Consider the following 16,775-nt stretch of genomic DNA (forward strand, 5'->3'; position numbering starts at 1 on the left):
TGTCTTCTCTCTCTCTCTTATGTCTTTCCATTTCTTCTTTACCTCCTTCCCTCGATTCTTGGCTGTATTGTACACTTGCTCTATGGCTCCACAACTTGTATTCTACTGTATTTGTTTGAATGTCTGAGTCACCTTTTGTTCAGTTTGTTTTCTTTCTAAGTTTTCATCACCTTACTACCTTAGTGCATCTCCCTAGTCCGTCAGTATTTCTAGTGGCTTTGTTTAAATGTCTCAGGCACATATGTATACCTTTGTCGAGATTGTTTTGTTTCTCGATTTTCTTCACTGTACTACCTTCGCCTGTCGCTACTTCAGACCGTGTTTGCATTGGTAGCCCGTCAAGGAAAGTGGTTACATATAGGGGCCGGGGGAGACCTTTTCGAGAAGGAAAGTGCTCAGCCAATGAGCCATTTGTCGGACTCTTTTTGACCCAAGAATGGTCGACCACGACCCATTCCCGAGGCAATTGGAGCAACTCACTTAGGTATTCCGGTTGCGTCACAATTGGGCGAGGCAAAGAAATGTGGGTGTCACAAATGGGGGCCGGGCAGATTGTGGATCGGATGGTTGAGATGCGACCAAGGCCCAGCACGGTAAAAAGCATCAAAGTAACTGAAGGTGCCCACTGCCCGCAGGAAATGGGCACCTTGGTCCTTGTCACTTGAGGCTTGGCCCCTTGGAATCGGGGCGTGTCCGGCGGCCTGGAAAACTGCGGCTTTTGGATACGCAGTTAATATTGTGTGGGCTCGTGCACGTGGAAGATAGTGTGCCGTCGATGATGGAGACGTGGACCGTGCAGGAGCGTCGATGAGAAATGAAAATCGAGAAACATTTCGGATAAAATCGAACATTTCGCACGCTGGGAATTTGGAAAGCGTCGGCGGGCGGCGGATCTGACATGTGTAAAATCGGCCGGCGAGGCCCACGTCGTGGGGGGTTACGCGTGTGGGACCCGCCCAAGGCTTGCGAGCCACGAGGACCTCCGCAATGAACGCTGGTGAGAGCGAATAGGGAGCGGCCGCGTGGAAAGGTGGTGACGTGGCGGGCACGTGCGGAGGCGTTGAGGGGGACGGGGCGAATGGGAGGGGGGCACGTGGAGGGGGAGGGGGTGAGGTGGAGGGAGGGAGTTTTTAAAAATGGGGAGAAAATGGGAAAAAGCGGCAAAAAAGAAGGAAAAATGGAAAATAAATTATTTTTGTTGTTTTTGTTGAGAGTACCTTCTTCCTCAGGAAGAACAGAACAAAGAAGAAGAAGAAGAAGAAGAAGAAGAAGAGGCACAGATCAACAGTTTTTTTTTTCTGTTGCAATCTCCATAGCCATATCCATCTCCCTTGCTTCCCCTCCCATCATCATGTTTTCCGCTTGACCTCTCCATGGACCGCTGGCGCACCTTTTTCGCCCTCTCAGACGCCGATTTGTTCTCCATCATCCACCACGCCATCCTCCTCGCAGCTTCCGATTTCCCTCAGGAATTCCTCCACAAACGATGCGATATTGCCGAGACTCTCTTCGCCCGCCGCCCCCTGCACACCCTTCCCGGCGATACGGACGTTACCAGACTCAGTGGATCGGTCATCACGAATGCCACTTGCCGTGTAGAAGCCAACGAGGTGAGGGATGACGAAAATGAAACCGAGCACACGCAACGGCTCTGCAGGGACGAGGTCGATAGACGCGATTCTCAGTGCGATGAGGCTGAGGCACTTAACCATGAATTGGAGGAGGACATGATGGTAATGAAGGACGTCAATAGGATCAAGAAGACGCTTATGGACTGCGAGCAGGTACGGATTTCTTAGCTCTTTTCAATCCCTTAAGCTGCCCAGTTGTTACATAGTCTGTCTGTGTGATCATTTACTCTTCTGATGTTCAGTTATGCTTGGCTTTCTCTGTTGGTGTTTTAGCTTGCGAAACTGGTATGATTTTAATGTCAGTGCTAGTATACCTTTCCTTTTCTTTTTTTTGGGGGGAAAGAAGGGGGGGGGGGGGACTGTTGTTTTAGTGATCACACGACTGTCTGTGTTACCTCCTTTCATTCAACCTTTTTTTTGGATGCAGTCAGAAATTAGTATCCTCGAGTCGCTTCAAAATTTGGAAAACCTGCGGATCAGTGTTAAAATTCTGAAGGTAACGACTCCAAGCTACTTGTCTTGAAAATTGCGTCCCCCTATATGCTGACGTGAATAATGTCAAAACCGTATCCTATGAATAATGGAAAGAAAATCAAGGGGAATGGGGTAAGTGCTGAGAGGGGCAGGAGTGACAGGCTGAGATGGCACTGCCCAGGACTTGGCCATGCCATGAATTCCGTAGCAGGAGCCACCTCTCTCATTGGCCACATGAATGGACAGCTAAATTGAACCAGAGTACATCTTACTAACCTCTGTAGCTGTATACCATATCCCCTTTTTTGTGAGCGTGTAGGTATCTCGGTGAGAGGAGCTGTAGAGACACAAATGGTCAAGGTAAGAGAATGCTGCCGAGGGATTGGGGCAGTACAGTGCTTGGTAGCAGAAGCCAGGAAAGACTGACTTCTGGTCACATGGAACTCCCATCAGACGGTTGGCTAAATTGAAGTTAACCAATCTCCAATGCTGATTTTAATTTTCCCTCTCTTAATTATGAGTGTCTACATTCTTGAGAACTGACCACAGTAATAATCAACATATGGTAAAACCTGCTTTCAGCTTACTGTCTGCATGAGACATCCATAGGACAAGCAGCAGCCAGTTATTCAGATAGAGGGATTCTATATAAGACTAAGAACTTACTTTAACATTTAACCCATGTTACATGGAGGCTTGTACAAAAGCACCTCTGAAATTTGAGATTGTTTACGAGAATGTGGGCAACCCAATGTTTGTAGAACACTTCTTGATCCTGTTAATTCTAGATTGGATGCAAAATCTTTTCTTGTACATCGTGGCTCATTTACAAGTGTGTTCTGTCTTAGGCATTGAGTCCTTACTGCTGTGTGAGAGATTTGGTTATTTTCTTAAATTCTGTCATCCTTGACAGACACCTTTCTTACGTAGATTATATGCTCTTGTTTGTCTGGCCCCAGTGGGCATGGTATGGAATTCAAATTTGCCTCTTTTAATTTAACAGACAAGCAAGCTAATTTCTCTTATTTGTCTGCATAGGTTACCTGACTGCATGTGCCTGACTGCTCCTCTCCTACACAACTTGATGGATTACAGTCATGTGCGGTTGCAGTATGCAAGATCTGATACGTCTCAACCACAACCTTGTCAGCAATCTCGGGCTGTTCCACCTTGGAGTAATCATCCTATCCCTTGCTGGACCCATCATGAGATTAGTGAATGGAATATTCCATTCGTCTCGCATGCAGCTCCAGTCTAGTGCTGTCTGCTAACCACTGGGAGTTTGGCTCTTAGTCTTTGTATTGAAGCCAGGTCTCATTGAAGAGCTCGCTTGCTCTTTTGGGGGTGTATGGACGGCATGCTAGACGTCTTGCTTGTGGTGGACCTCTTATTAGACCTCTTGCTTGTGGTGGAGCTCATTGGAGATCCATACTACCCTTTAGGGAAGCCTTTGTTATGGCTGCTCTAGGTGCAGGACAGTAGGGCAGTGGTGACATTGTCACGCTTGCTATGTCTCAGTGGAACCATCCTTATGCATGGCCATGTAGATTAGTCTCTCAAGTAGTCCATCATGATGATACTGGCCAAAGGAGTAACAGAGGCTCCTTTGTATCTTGGTGAACTGTCTCTCCCTAGAGGGTCTGTCCTTTGATGGAGCACAGCTCCCAAGTGCCTTTCTTGGCTAGAGCTATCTATGAGAAGGAGGCACTTAAAATAAAGTCTACGCCGAAAGGCAGTTTACTATGGAGTCCCCAACCATGAGTTCACCCATCCTCCAATCAGCTCTTCCTTGTCAAAGACATTTGGGGCTGAGGTTGGGCTCACTAAAATGCAACCCCTTACTCAAAATGCAACCCCCTTGCTATATCCTACCACTAGTGAGCATATCTCAGGGCTTCTCCCTAATAGGAGACACCCACACTTACGGATATCCCCTTGTGAAAAGATGTGCTCTTGGATCATGAGGATATCCATAGGGCTACGAAGTCACTCCTATTTAAGAGTCAGGCATTGTGGTTTGCATGATTGTGAAAGTGGTGCATATTCTAGCTCACTATGGGCCAGCATTAGGGAGATGATGGGGAGGTGGTAAATAGGGCCTTTTGATGCTTGTGTAACAATCTTAAATTTGCAAGATTTTAATGATTTGGAGCCAGAAGGATCAAGATCTCTAGGCTAATCACCAAGGGCGTCATTGGCTCAAGTCCACCTTGTGGGCCCAATGCATCATAGTCGATGCTGAGACTCCAACTTGCTAGAACACTCAGTGAGTGACGTTGTTGAGCTTCTCCTTTGCATCCAATGGAATCATTGCCAATAAACACCCAATTCTTAGTTTGTCCTTGGGAAGGGTTCACTAAAACATAACCTTTTGTTCATGTTCAATTTGAAGTGCTTGGTCATGTTGGCTGAGCCAATCCTTAAGCATTTGCATCATTTGGAGCTTCATAAGAAGGAAGAAAAGGATGTAATTTGTGCAAACTTTGAAAGGTATTTTTGGCAATAAAATCACCATTTTAAAGTGTTTTTGAAACTCAAGTTTTATGATATAAAGATGGATGATGGTCAAGAACCGAGTGACCATCTGGCTAAGATTGGCACGCTAGTTCAACAATTGGCTAGTCTCAAATATGAGCCCGATGATGAAGAAAATGTAGCGGTTTTTCTTGTTTTGAGCAAACTTTAGAAATAGTCCATGTGGTTGTCATTGATTTTGAAGATCTTGTTGCATTGCTCCTTGAGAAGGATAGACGATGTAAGTGCCATCAGCTTAATCTCTACTCTAGCTTTTGTAAGCCACACTAAATGGAAGAAAGGTAAAAGAATGCAATACAGATATTGTAACAAGTTGGGACACATTGAAGCTAACCATCTTCAAGAAGATGGAAAAAGAGTAACAGAAGCATCATTCGAATCTTGTAGTTAAAGGTGAAGCAGAGGAGAGAGAAGAAATTCTTGCTGCTACGGCCCAAGTCAAACTTAATGAGGACGATGATACTTATAATGACAAATGGGCTTATTAATTTGTTTTGAGTGCCTAAGTCAACTCTGCCCTGGGTAGTCCCCCAAGATTGATTGTATTTTCTTATTCGTTGTGTGAGAGCCTTAGTTCCAGCCTTCAGATTTATACCTCCTACCCAGTTTAGAGTAAGGGGTGTGACTAAGAGATGTTCTCAACCTCTGATCGCAAGCTGACTGAGAGGTTTGCTATCACACGGGAGGTGTTGGATAGTAGGACCTGCTCTTTGCAGGATTGCGGTGGTGTGTGTTTTCAGTCTTCTCTTTTGCTTATTGGGTCTCACCACCTTTGCTCTGAAGGGGGGTTTTGTTGGATATTTTGTAGCCAAAGGTGTGGAAACACTAGGCCTAGAGTGTCCTTCAATGTGTTGGGTGTAAAATGGTATTGTTTGAGTGTGTGAGAGGTCACTTGAACTTTAGATTAGATTCTTCCCTAGTGATATTATTCGTGAGATCACAAAGATTCTTTTTTGTGATATCACTCATGGTGTGTGCGAGTATGAGAAGAAAGGCTAGCCAGCCTATTAAAATGGCACATGTACTTGCCTTTCAAATCAAGCAAGTGACATTGGATCTTGGATCTTGTGCCCAAGTGTCTCGATCTCATTGTTCCATGGGTGCTGTCTTCCTGTACTGCTTCCTCCACCTCATGGTCTGCGCATTGTGCATTACCAGTGGCTGGTCTTCATAGACCTTTGTGCCCAATGGAAGTAAAGCTTCAAACATATCTTGCGGCGTGTCATATATTTGCTGAATTCAACAAGCGATGAGGTGAACTTTCTGCGAACACCACATCTCTGATGTTAAAGATCCTCTGCTTGCGTGGATCAAAGAGATGGTACTCATTTCTGCCACTAATGTAACCCACAAAGTGTGCCATTTGACAGCCTTGTCATCTAGTTTGCCTCTAATCTGTGAAGGCACATGAACTTAGGCAAAGCTATCAAAAGTTATTAGATAGTCAACCTTAGGCTTTCTATCATACCAGGCAATGGAGTGAGGGTCTTCAAAGCCTTTGTAGGGCACCTATTCAGAATGTGTGCTGCATGCATGACAGCCTCAAGCCAAAACTTGTGAGGCAGATGTTTGCCTTTTATCATGCATCTTGCCATCTCCATCAAGGTCTTGTTCTTTTGAAGAAGTGTGTCGTGCAACTCTGCCTGTCTTTCCTTGAGAAATAAAGTATCATCGCTACCTTCATATTGCCTTTCACAATTATATTTTTCCACCTATTTGAGGCTCTTGTTGGGCAACGAGCTGCCTTGAAAGAGGCATCGCCTCCTCTTTTTTTTTTGAGGCTTTTAGGCTGCTCCTGTGTCACACAGACACATTTCTAGCCCATCCTGCCTAACTGAAGACAATGATGTGCTACACTCCTAGAAACTATTATCCTTCATCGCTATGCATGCTCTTCCAATTGAGGCTGCCTCGATCTGATTCATGTCGGAAGGAGGCATAAATATAATCTCACGATTCTAGTACATGAGCAAGAGCCGTTGCTATTTCTCTAGTGTAGGTTTGTGGGCGTTGCCATCTGTGAAACTTCATGAAGGATTCTTGCTCAATAGAATCTTTTTGCCCTGGTCACCGCTCAGTTTCTGATTTGACAATTTGAAGACAATCAAGACGAGAAGAATTGTGAAATTGGCCATCTGATTATTGTTGGCTAACAATCATCATCGGCTTATCTGCCGTTACGAGCTATAGACAATGCCTCTTTCCACACTATAGGTCTGCTATCGATGCCACTCCAAGAGTCTTATCTTCTTATCTGTATCCTCTGTTGTTTAGCCTTGACAACACAGTCTTTTGGTTGGCTGAGCAGCGCTTTCTCCAGAAGCACTTACCCTGCAAAGATGTTCGGATTTGTATCTCCACAATGTTGGACACTTGCAAGCGATAATCTGCAGGCAACTGATTACCTTCAGCTTCCTTTTTACAATTTCTCCATTGTAATCAATCATGGAAGCTCTAAAACTTGCTCCATTGATCGAGAATTTTTGGAAACCAACTTTCCCACTTGGCAAACAAAAATCAAGCTTCTTCTCTTGCAAGAAGGAATTTAGAATATGGCAAATGGCAAGGAAAAGAAGCCAAAGTCGGTTGACAAAAAGATCCTTCATTGGGAGAACCAGAATGATAAAGTCTTGGCTATCATTGCCCTAGGGCTGCAGACAACCTAATCCACCGTATGGATCTCAGCATGATAGGAAGTAAAGTTTGGACTAAGGTTGAAATTCTTTTTGGAAATAGGATTACTAATTCCAAGATTTTTCTTAAACAAGAACGATTTAATTTGAAGATGAAGGTGAGTCATTGAGTGAATGCCTGAGCAATCTAGGCTCTATTCTTGAACAACTAGCTACCTTGAAAGCCACAGTTGGAGAAGATGATCAGGTGGTAGTTTTGCTCTCCAATATTGAAGGTATCTCCAAATATAGTGGGCTGGCAGTATAAGGTTTGGTTATGATATGGGATACAATCATATGGTGGCTATGCTTATTGATGAGGATTGCCGTATTGTAGAGAAAGCGGGATCTTCATTGTAAATTGAGAAGGGATTCTTCAATCGAGGAAGAATGGCAAGATTGAAGTTTACCTATTGCAAGAAACTTGGACATACATCGAATCGATGCTTCAAGAAATTGACAAAGGAACAACCAAAGGAGCATGCAAACTTGGTTGCAGAGGACAGTGATGAAGACAAAGATGAAGATGGACCCTCTACTGTCCCTAAGAAGAAAGCTTTCACTATATATGTCATGGGTTTATCTCTTTCAGAAGAGAGAGTTGACGAATGGGCTTTCTAGAGTCATGTGTGTGTAAGGTACTGAGCCTTGGGTAGTCCCCCAGGAATGAATGTAATAAATCGAGTATGTTTTCTTGTTCCTTATTTTCATAAAAGGCTCCACGATTTCTTGTATCTGGCTAGGAGTCGGGTTGTTTTGGAGTTACTTGGCTTTGCTGGTTGTTCCATATCAGGCTTGGCCAAGTCTCAGGATGTTAGTTTATATTCCCTAGACTTGTGTGTTCATCATGCATCCATCCTTACAAATGAGCGTCTGATCATGTTGAATCTTAAGCCATGAGAGTACTTAGTTCAATCTCTGAATCATGCTTAGACTTTAGAGTCTGAGATTGCATGGGGTGAGCAGTCAAGATGTTGATGTCATCCAGAATCACTCACCCTAGCTCCAAAAGGGGGTTATTGGATATCGGAGTCTTAGAGTGAGTCCTATAGTGGTAGAGTGAGTGTCCTTGACTTGTGTGGGGGCAAAGTGTCCTAGAGTCCACTTGTCATTTAGGTGCTTGTAGGGTCACTTGACCTTGTCTAGATTACATTCTATTGTGTGACATCACATGTGAGGGTAGGACATATTCCTTCATTGACCTCACCTATGATGCAGAGTGTGAGGTTGCCCAACCTATAAACAAGGTCCACTGTACTTGCTCCCCATCATTGATCTATCATTCATTGTGCCTCAAGCATCCATCCCACCATCTTGTGATTGCTTGGCTCTATCTCCCTCTCGCAATGGTTTCCTATATAGTGTAGATGAAATAGCTACCAAGTTTTGAGGGAGAATTGAGCACAAACAGCTTGGTATACTAAAAATTGATGCTTACTTCAAGGCTAAGGTATTTTTTAGAATTGAAGGTCACTATGGGTTATACACTTGTAGGCAAGATGGAGATATGACAATGTCACATGCACCCTTGCACTTGGGTGCAAAGTGACACATTGGCTACATCGACAAGTATGTAATAGTGCCTTGGCTGCTCATCACAGTTGGCCTATTTTTTAGATGGACGTCAAGTCTGCATTTTTGAATGGTAACCTGGAGGAGGAGGTATGTATGGCACAGCCACCAGGATTTCAGATTCCAGGATTCCCATCAAAAGTCTGCAAACTGAAAAAGGCCTTATACGGGCTGAAACAGGCCCCCAGAACTTGGTATCAGCGGATAGATGTTTTCTTTCAAAAGATCAGGCTTCAGTGGAGTCCATCAGAGGCAAATCTTTATCTTGACACAGAGGGGGATTTGCGGCTGGTATTGATTCTATATGTAGATGACCTCATCATTACTGGGGATCATACGAAGAAGATTGCTCAAATCAAGAGACTTCTTATGGAGGAGTTCGAGATGACTGACTTATGCATACTTCACTACTTTCTTGGGATTGAGGTGAAGTAGGGAAAGAGAAATATTGTAGGGAATTGCTCAAACGCTTTGAGATGGAAAATTGCAAAGTAGCAGTGACTCCCATGGAAACTGGTCTGAAGCTGAGTGTGCGTGATCCATCTCAGCCGGTTGATGCATCACTATATCGATGCCTGATGGGGAGTTTGCTTTACCTCACCAATACCCGACCCGATATTTCCTATGCAGTTGGATTGCTCTGTCAGTTCTCTGCCAAACCCAAGAAGGCTTATTGGTATGTAGGTATGAGGGTGCTAAGGTACTTGAAGGGTACTTGCACCTACGGCATCACTTATACCAGAGGCATTGAGTTGGGAGGTTTCTGTGATAGTGATTGGCAGGTGACATTGATACCCATAGATCGACCTTTGGATATTGTTTCTTACTCTAAGAAACAACCTATTGTCGCTCTTTCATCTAGAGAGACGGAGTACAGGGCTGCCTGTACAACGGCATGTGAAGCATTGTGGCTTAGGTGGATCTTGAGGACATGAATGTGGCCCAAGAAGATGCGACTGCGGTTATGTGCGACAACCAGAGTTGCATAACGATCGCCAACAACCCCGTGTTTCATGCACGGATGAAGCACATCGAGGTCCACTACCACTTTGTTCGAGAACTCATCGAAGAAGAAGTCATAGAGTTGATATACTGCCCGATCAACGACAATATCTCAGATGTCTTCAGGATGGCGCTTCTTAGGGAGCAAATGGAACACCTCATTCGACGCATGGGGATCGGGCCACAGTTGTGTCATTGAGAGAGGGTGTTAGAAAAGTCACTGCCCCACCTGTGAGCCCCCGTTTTGAGGGGACAAGGGGGCAGGAGACTGTAGGGGGAAAGGGATATGGCTACCTAGCTGCATGGAGGACTGCGCCTGCATAGAAGACTGCACCAGCATTGTACGGAGGCACCTGGAGCAGGAGCAGGACCAGCCAGCAGCAGCAAAAGGCCTCCACAGGGGGCCTACTTATAGGCCAGACCAGGCAGGTCTGGTCAGCCCACATACAGCCCCAAAAGGGGCGCTGACCAGGTCGGTCTAGTCGGCTGCAGCAGACTGGCCTGCTCGGTCAACTTTCAGGGCTCCTTGCCCTCTGGTCGGCCCACATACAGCCCCAAAAAAGGCCCTGACCAGGTCGGTCTAGTCGGCTGCAGCAGACTGGCCTGGTCGGTCAACTTTCAGGGCTCCTTGCCCTCCTATAAAAGGGGCTTCATTCCCCCACTATTCTCCATCACCTACACAGACTGCTTTGCACACATGCAAGCGCGCAGAGGGAGAGAAGTGGCTCAGCACTTGACAGCAACCTTTGGCTGTTTGTACATGCTCACTTGGTGAGCTTTTGTCTGCTCACGATTGTGGAAGAATATATTTGAGTTTTGGCTATCTCTTTCTCCGTCTCTTTGAGTGTTGTATGAGCTAGATCGGGAGTGAGGTGTGAGTGATTTTATCCTCTATTTCCAACAATTTTGTCGTATGCTGTGATCCCTTTGTGAGCCCTTGTCCAGGGACAGTCAGGCACAAGCTATGTAAGTCAGTCTCTCAGCCTTAGGTCAAGTCAGAACATCAGTCCTTGTTCACTAGTACCCACTGGAGAACCGTAGGGTAGTGTTTCCGTCTTAGGTTTAGGGATGGCTTTAGGTCCAGCCTAGGATAGGAGCCCTTCTGGGCCCCCTCAGGGTTGAAACAAATGAAGAGAATGGCAAGGGAAGGGCTGCCTTTATAGGCTACCCTGCACCCCTCCCTAGGCTGCCATTTATGGGGCCTAGGGCTGCCTTTATGGGGCCTAGGGCTGCCATTTATGGGGCTTAGGGCTGCCTTTATGGGGCCAAGGGACCAGCCAACCAGCCCCAAAGGTCCTATAGATAGGGGGCCTCCAGGCCCTCTTTTCTCATTCAGTTCTCCCAGCACTTCAGCCTCATAGAGCTCCTCCTCAGCCTCCTCCGAACAGCATGACACTCACCCCCAGTGGCCCTCTGACCAGCCTCAGCCTTTGGCATTAGTTCAGCCCTCTGGGAAGGTGTTCACGCAGCGCATCAGACGGGGAGTGGGGACAGCGAACGGAGTAAGGTTTGGGGTCTGTTTCAGCAGCTCTTTTCAGTTATCTTTTACAGTTTTACACAGCTCATTCTCAGCTCTTTATTTCAGTCATCTCTCAGCTCTCTTATAGGATCTATCACTCCTAGCTTTCACTCTCTCACTCACGCAGTAACCCTGCATTCCGGTGGACAGCACAAGCCTCTCCCTTGCCTTGCAGAAGCGTCCTACATCATCAGTGTGGACAGCATCAAGGTCTGGGTATATTGGTTGGTGTATACTCAGGTCTTTGGGTCTGCTATACGTGTGCACAATGAGCTCTTTAGAAGTGTGTTCCGTGCTCTCTCGAAGAGTGTTCTTTGTATTTCTGAGTTCTCCAAGTATAAATCAAATTCTCTCTTGATTGGGGGAGGGGGCCCTCAGTGGGTACTGGGACCCAATCGGTTGTCGACTCTATACTCTCTCTACCCTCATCTCCTTTCTCTCTATATGGCGTACAATGCTAATTCCTCGCTAAAGGTTTAAAGAAGGTCTTGCTGTGAATTACATGATCAGATTACCGTTGCATGTTACAGACAAAAGATTAAATTATGTGGATGATCCAATCATAGCATGGAGGTGATAGACAAATCAAGTTAAGGCAAACTTGGTACATGCATGTTGATATGAGGGGCCCAGGAGATTTGTGTTACATTTTGAGGGTTGAGTTCAATAGGTATGAAATGGAATCTTTTGCAATTAGAGAAGATACGTTAATGACATGCTCAACCTTTAAGATTGAGAGTGAATAGTGTCAAGATGCTGCCTTGTATCCACAAGCAATTTGCCAACTGATTTATCTGATGGCAGCAACCAAACCAGACATCTATTATGCAGTAGACTTCGCGATGTTAGTTTGTGGAAAACACATGTGAGCATTAGTGGATTTGTACATCTGTGAATAAATCTTCAAGTGTAAGGTACAATGGACCATTAGTTTTCATACTGAAAGATACAAGTAGGAGACACACCTCATTGGATTTTGTGATGCAGATTGGAGTGGAGCTAAGTCAACCACACGTTATACTTTTTGGCTTAATCAATGCTGTATAACAAGAAACAAGGAACATCTGCTTTGTTGACCTACAGAACAGACTAGTATGTATTGGTGTATCCACGTGTGCATGTGAAACATTATGCTTGTGAAGGCTTCTAGGTGACCTTGGTTCTGTCCAATAGGAAAGCTACTACGATATTTTGTGACAACATGAACACAATTGCTTAGCAAAGGGTACAAAAGGTCATGGGACGGCAATTTAAGCACATCGATACATTGTATCATTCATTTTAGAAATTCGACCTATCCAACTACTTTTTTGAAGATCAATTGTCAGGTCTATTCATCAAGGCATTGCCATGGTAAATATTTGAAGATTTTAGAGACCTCTTATGTATCATAGAGAATGAGACCTCCAGCTGAAGGGAAATTGTTAGAATAGTCAGTACAAGTCTCATGGTGTAATGTTAATAGGTTCATGAGTTGCTGTGTGGTAGAATGGTTAGAATCTAGATAGGTGCTAAAGTGAATGAGGGATTAACCCTAGTCCAACCATGTATTTAAGTTTTGGTTTTATTGCTTTGCGTCTTCTTGTGGTGTTCCTACGGTGTCTCTCCCTCATCTTCCGTCCCACATCTTTTATGTCTTCAGGCACATAGAGATCTGTTTCCTGCATTACTGCTGGGTTTTTTTGGGCATTTCTTCATATTGGAACTTAGGTCCCCTGAAACCTGATGTCATATGTGTGGATGAAATTTCTAAAGGATGTGGGTCTGTATTGAACAGAGTACTTATTTTGAATGCTTAAAATGAAGATTTCAACAAATCTTCAAGAGGATGGATCATCTATTTCAAATTCAGTATATTGTTCAGACGTGAGAAAAAGCATTTTCTATTGGTATTAATTATGTATCTAATGTATAAAATATGAAAATTGGATCTGGTTCTCTTCTTAAAAGTAGGTAGTTGTAATTATGGGAAAAAGGAGAAGTGATTTCCCCTATTTGATCTGAGAGGACAGTGTAGCTAAGCCACGTCTCCACTGTTCTTATTGTCTGTAAATAGCTTTGATGAAGGTTTTCTGCATTGAGACAGGTTTTTTAACAGTAAAAGTCAATCTATTACCAATAGGAAGCATCACATGTTTTGTTTTTATGAGGCAGTGACGGAGAAAATGGTTTGTGAATATTTCCTTGAAGTTCTTTGCAGATCACTTTTTAATCAGGCTTGCCTAAGGGTTGTACATTTTGTTTTATGACAGGCAACAGAAATCGGAAAGCATGTTAACAATTTGCGAAAACATTTATCCAAACAGGTTCGAGTTATTGTGAGACGACTCGTGAGGTGAGGTCTCCTAAATACTTATATTTGCTCTGTTGGATGTTTAAGAGATTGAGGTAGCCTTAGGAAATCCTTATGGTCACTTGATAGCTGTGCGAGAAAAAGGATTAAACATCTATGTGTTTTAAAGCTCTCATTAGTACTGGTTTTTAGCCAGTATATTGTGCTGTCATCCTGATCTGTGAATCTGAAAGCAAGATTGGAGCTAGGTTGATTGCTACTGCACTCCAAAGGCTACATTAAACCTGTAACGATGACACATGTTCTTATTTTCTCTTCAAAAGCAGGAGCTGGAAAGACCTTGTTGATGAATGGGTGGATAGTGCTGGGCATGCATCTGGTAATGCCATAGGAGGTACATGTGACCAGCATGTTTGTGAGGCAGTATGGATAAATAATCATGATATTTGGAGATTTTGAGAGTTTCGGAATTGAAGGTCCTCTTCTGAATTGCAGCTTCAGGGGGCTGTGCAACATTGGGGAGAGACAATGATGATGAGGGGCTACATTCAACACCAATAAGCGAAGATGGGTTGTTATCAGCAAGAACAACTCCTTTAGCAATGGCTCAGGTGAATGTATGTGACACGCTAAAAAAGCTGAGCATGATTATTTTGGGCGATGCTTGCACTTGTTTTGGAAAAATTATTATAGGCTCATTCCATTTGTGGTGCTCCGTTCCTTGATTTTGCAGTTTCAAATGAGCAGGGGTGATGCATCAAGTATGTGCCTTTCCTTCTTTTGCTGTCATACGTTGTTTCTGTGGTTTTTTGGCTTCATTCATTCTTTTCTTCTGTTTTTTGAAATCTACATTAGAATTTTAGCTCATTTGAAGAATTGCAGGACCTGGAGATGCTCACTGCCAGGAAGACTACCAGCATGCCCAAAATTCGAGGATACTACAGTCTGATTACTGTGATTATAACTTGAAGCCAACTACGAGAAACAACGAACCAGAAGTTCCTGAAGAAAGGGGAAGCAGTAGCAGAATTGAACTTACTGGGCTAAGTAGAATTGAAAGGATGGAAAGGAAACCACAATCGAATAGCAGAGGCCCTAGCAATGAGATTGTTAATGATCACAGAGACACAGGTAATTCTGGTAGGTGGTTAGTAACAAAGAACAGTACAGAAGGTTTTGGTCCTGGAAGACCAGTGAGTGATATGTCAAAGGTAACAGGAAGTGGCTCAACGACAATCTCAGGTTTTGGGAAACTTGGGAATGAAGTTTCAAAAATCCAAAAGAACTGTGACAATCTAAGGGACATGGGCCAGAAGAACAGAAACACGAATATCTTGACAGACCTCGTAAGCAGATCCCCTTTTTCCAGCATTTTACAGAGACTGGTTGTAGGATAAACTAGGCAACACGTCTGTTTTTGCATTGAAACTCCAATTGCGAATAATGCTTGTGACAGTTCACATATCTGGAATTGAATGTGGTTGATTGCTGCTCATTGCGATATTATTCTCACCTAAGGAATGCGACATATCTGGATTTGGTTGTGGTAAATTGCTGCTTAGTGTGATATCATTCGAATCCAAGGAATACGGCTTTTGGAAAGTAGTAGTTTAAACAGTTTGAGATAAATTGCAAATTGATAATCTTGGTGTCTTTCAAGCTCTAATTATGATGAATGATTCCTTGTCACAGAAAAATTCTGCCAATGTTAATGAAGTACAACAGGCAGAGAGGCTTGAGGTTGCAAAAAGAAAGCTTCATGAGGGATATCAGCAAGCTGAAAATGGTGTGTTCTATCTTACACTTGGAGCATGTTTATCAGTAGCAAATCCTTTGGAATATACAGACTTAGTGAGATCTTTGATTTTCTTTGGGTTTCCAAAACTAAACTAGATCCTGGAAATTTCAGCCCCAACATTGATTATTCTTTATGATTATACAGCGAAAAAACAGCGGACTGTGCAACTAGTAGATCTTCCAGACCTTCCCAAGGCAGGGCCTGTGCGAGGGAAAGTGGGTTTGCCTGGTCAAGCTGTGGTTGCATCTCAGAATCGGCATTGGAGCCAAAATAGAAGGTAACTAGACCTGGAATCTTCATTTGGTAAGAATTTCAATATTTACAAAGTTGGGCTCCTCTAGCTCTTATCATTCCAAGCAACCTTGAAGTGTACCATAGATTTAGGAGGCTTTTGTATACAAATAACAGTATCATACAGTATTGGCTGGGAAGAGTATTTTTCGTAAGGTGTAAATAGCATCTTAGCCGGTGAGAAATGATGGCAAAACTGTAAGCTTCTGAGAGTAAGATTGCAGTGCCACCTCAAAGGAGGGTATTTCAAACCTATTTTGCTCCAACACTGATCCCTAGCCATGTAGTAGCTTCTGTGGAAGACATGGAGGTCTGCATTGGCTTGTAAACACCAGGGACCGTATGCTGTGGCTTTTTTGCGCAAGCTGCTCCACAGTTGGCAGAGCTTTCCTCAGGAATATAGTGTGGAATATGCAAGATTCTTCATAATCAATGCAGCATGTTGTGGTCATGTTGCTGCAAAGCGACAGTCAGTTGAAGGCCATTCAACATCTAAGCTTAGCTTTTGTTATAACTCTAAGCCGAAATGGTTCAAGTAACACAGTGACTCTCCCCTCCCCTCTCTCTTTTTTCTTCTTTTCTCTCTTTTGCACATGCATGCAGAGAAGTCTTAGATGGTGCCAAAATATATATCTGCATTAGCAGCCCATTGTTGTTGCCTAACTTAAGCAGAGGCATATATTAAAAAAGGAGAAACAAACCACTTGTATTCATGAGAGGAATGTTACATCCCTTTAGATGCATGTGACTGGTCCTCAAATTGCCCTTGTAACGAGTACCTATTGACAGGCAGCAAAAATACGTCTAGATATTCACCCCTGCACTATGGCACATCGGTAAATTGAGAGAGCCACTCTACAAATGGTTAATTAGTAGCTTGTGTATGGTTTTGACTGCTACTAGTATAATAGTGGGCACATAGTGCTGGTATTGCAATAATTCTTTCCATCTTAAATGGTGCGTTGCCCTATCAGCTGGATTTAGATGC

General features: G+C 43.8%; 1 protein-coding gene across 3 annotated transcripts; it reads left to right on the plus strand.

The window, feature by feature from the left end:
- Nucleotides 1-1,233: 1,233 nt before the first annotated feature.
- On the plus strand, nt 1,234-16,525 carry LOC147902035 (putative mediator of RNA polymerase II transcription subunit 26b). Of its 3 annotated transcripts, none has more exons than XM_087374296.1 (9): nt 1,234-1,784; nt 2,059-2,127; nt 13,658-13,740; nt 14,025-14,092; nt 14,194-14,315; nt 14,432-14,459; nt 14,581-15,044; nt 15,391-15,484; nt 15,641-16,525. In XM_087374296.1, exons 1-9 carry the CDS (start codon nt 1,374-1,376, stop codon nt 15,775-15,777), a joined length of 1,476 nt encoding a protein of 491 aa, XP_087230422.1. In that variant the 5' UTR covers nt 1,234-1,373; the 3' UTR covers nt 15,778-16,525. The 3 variants fall into 3 exon arrangements, with proteins under 3 accessions (XP_087230422.1, XP_087230424.1, XP_087230423.1); XM_087374298.1 differs by having other exon boundaries at nt 14,025-14,077; nt 15,641-16,524; XM_087374297.1 differs by having other exon boundaries at nt 14,194-14,309; nt 15,641-16,522.
- Nucleotides 16,526-16,775: the final 250 nt, after the last annotated feature.

This window comes from Dipteris shenzhenensis, chromosome 5, assembly GCF_047967505.1.
Source record: "Dipteris shenzhenensis isolate YYH24624 ecotype China chromosome 5, Dip_SZ_1.0, whole genome shotgun sequence".
Lineage (NCBI taxonomy): Eukaryota > Viridiplantae > Streptophyta > Polypodiopsida > Gleicheniales > Dipteridaceae > Dipteris > Dipteris shenzhenensis.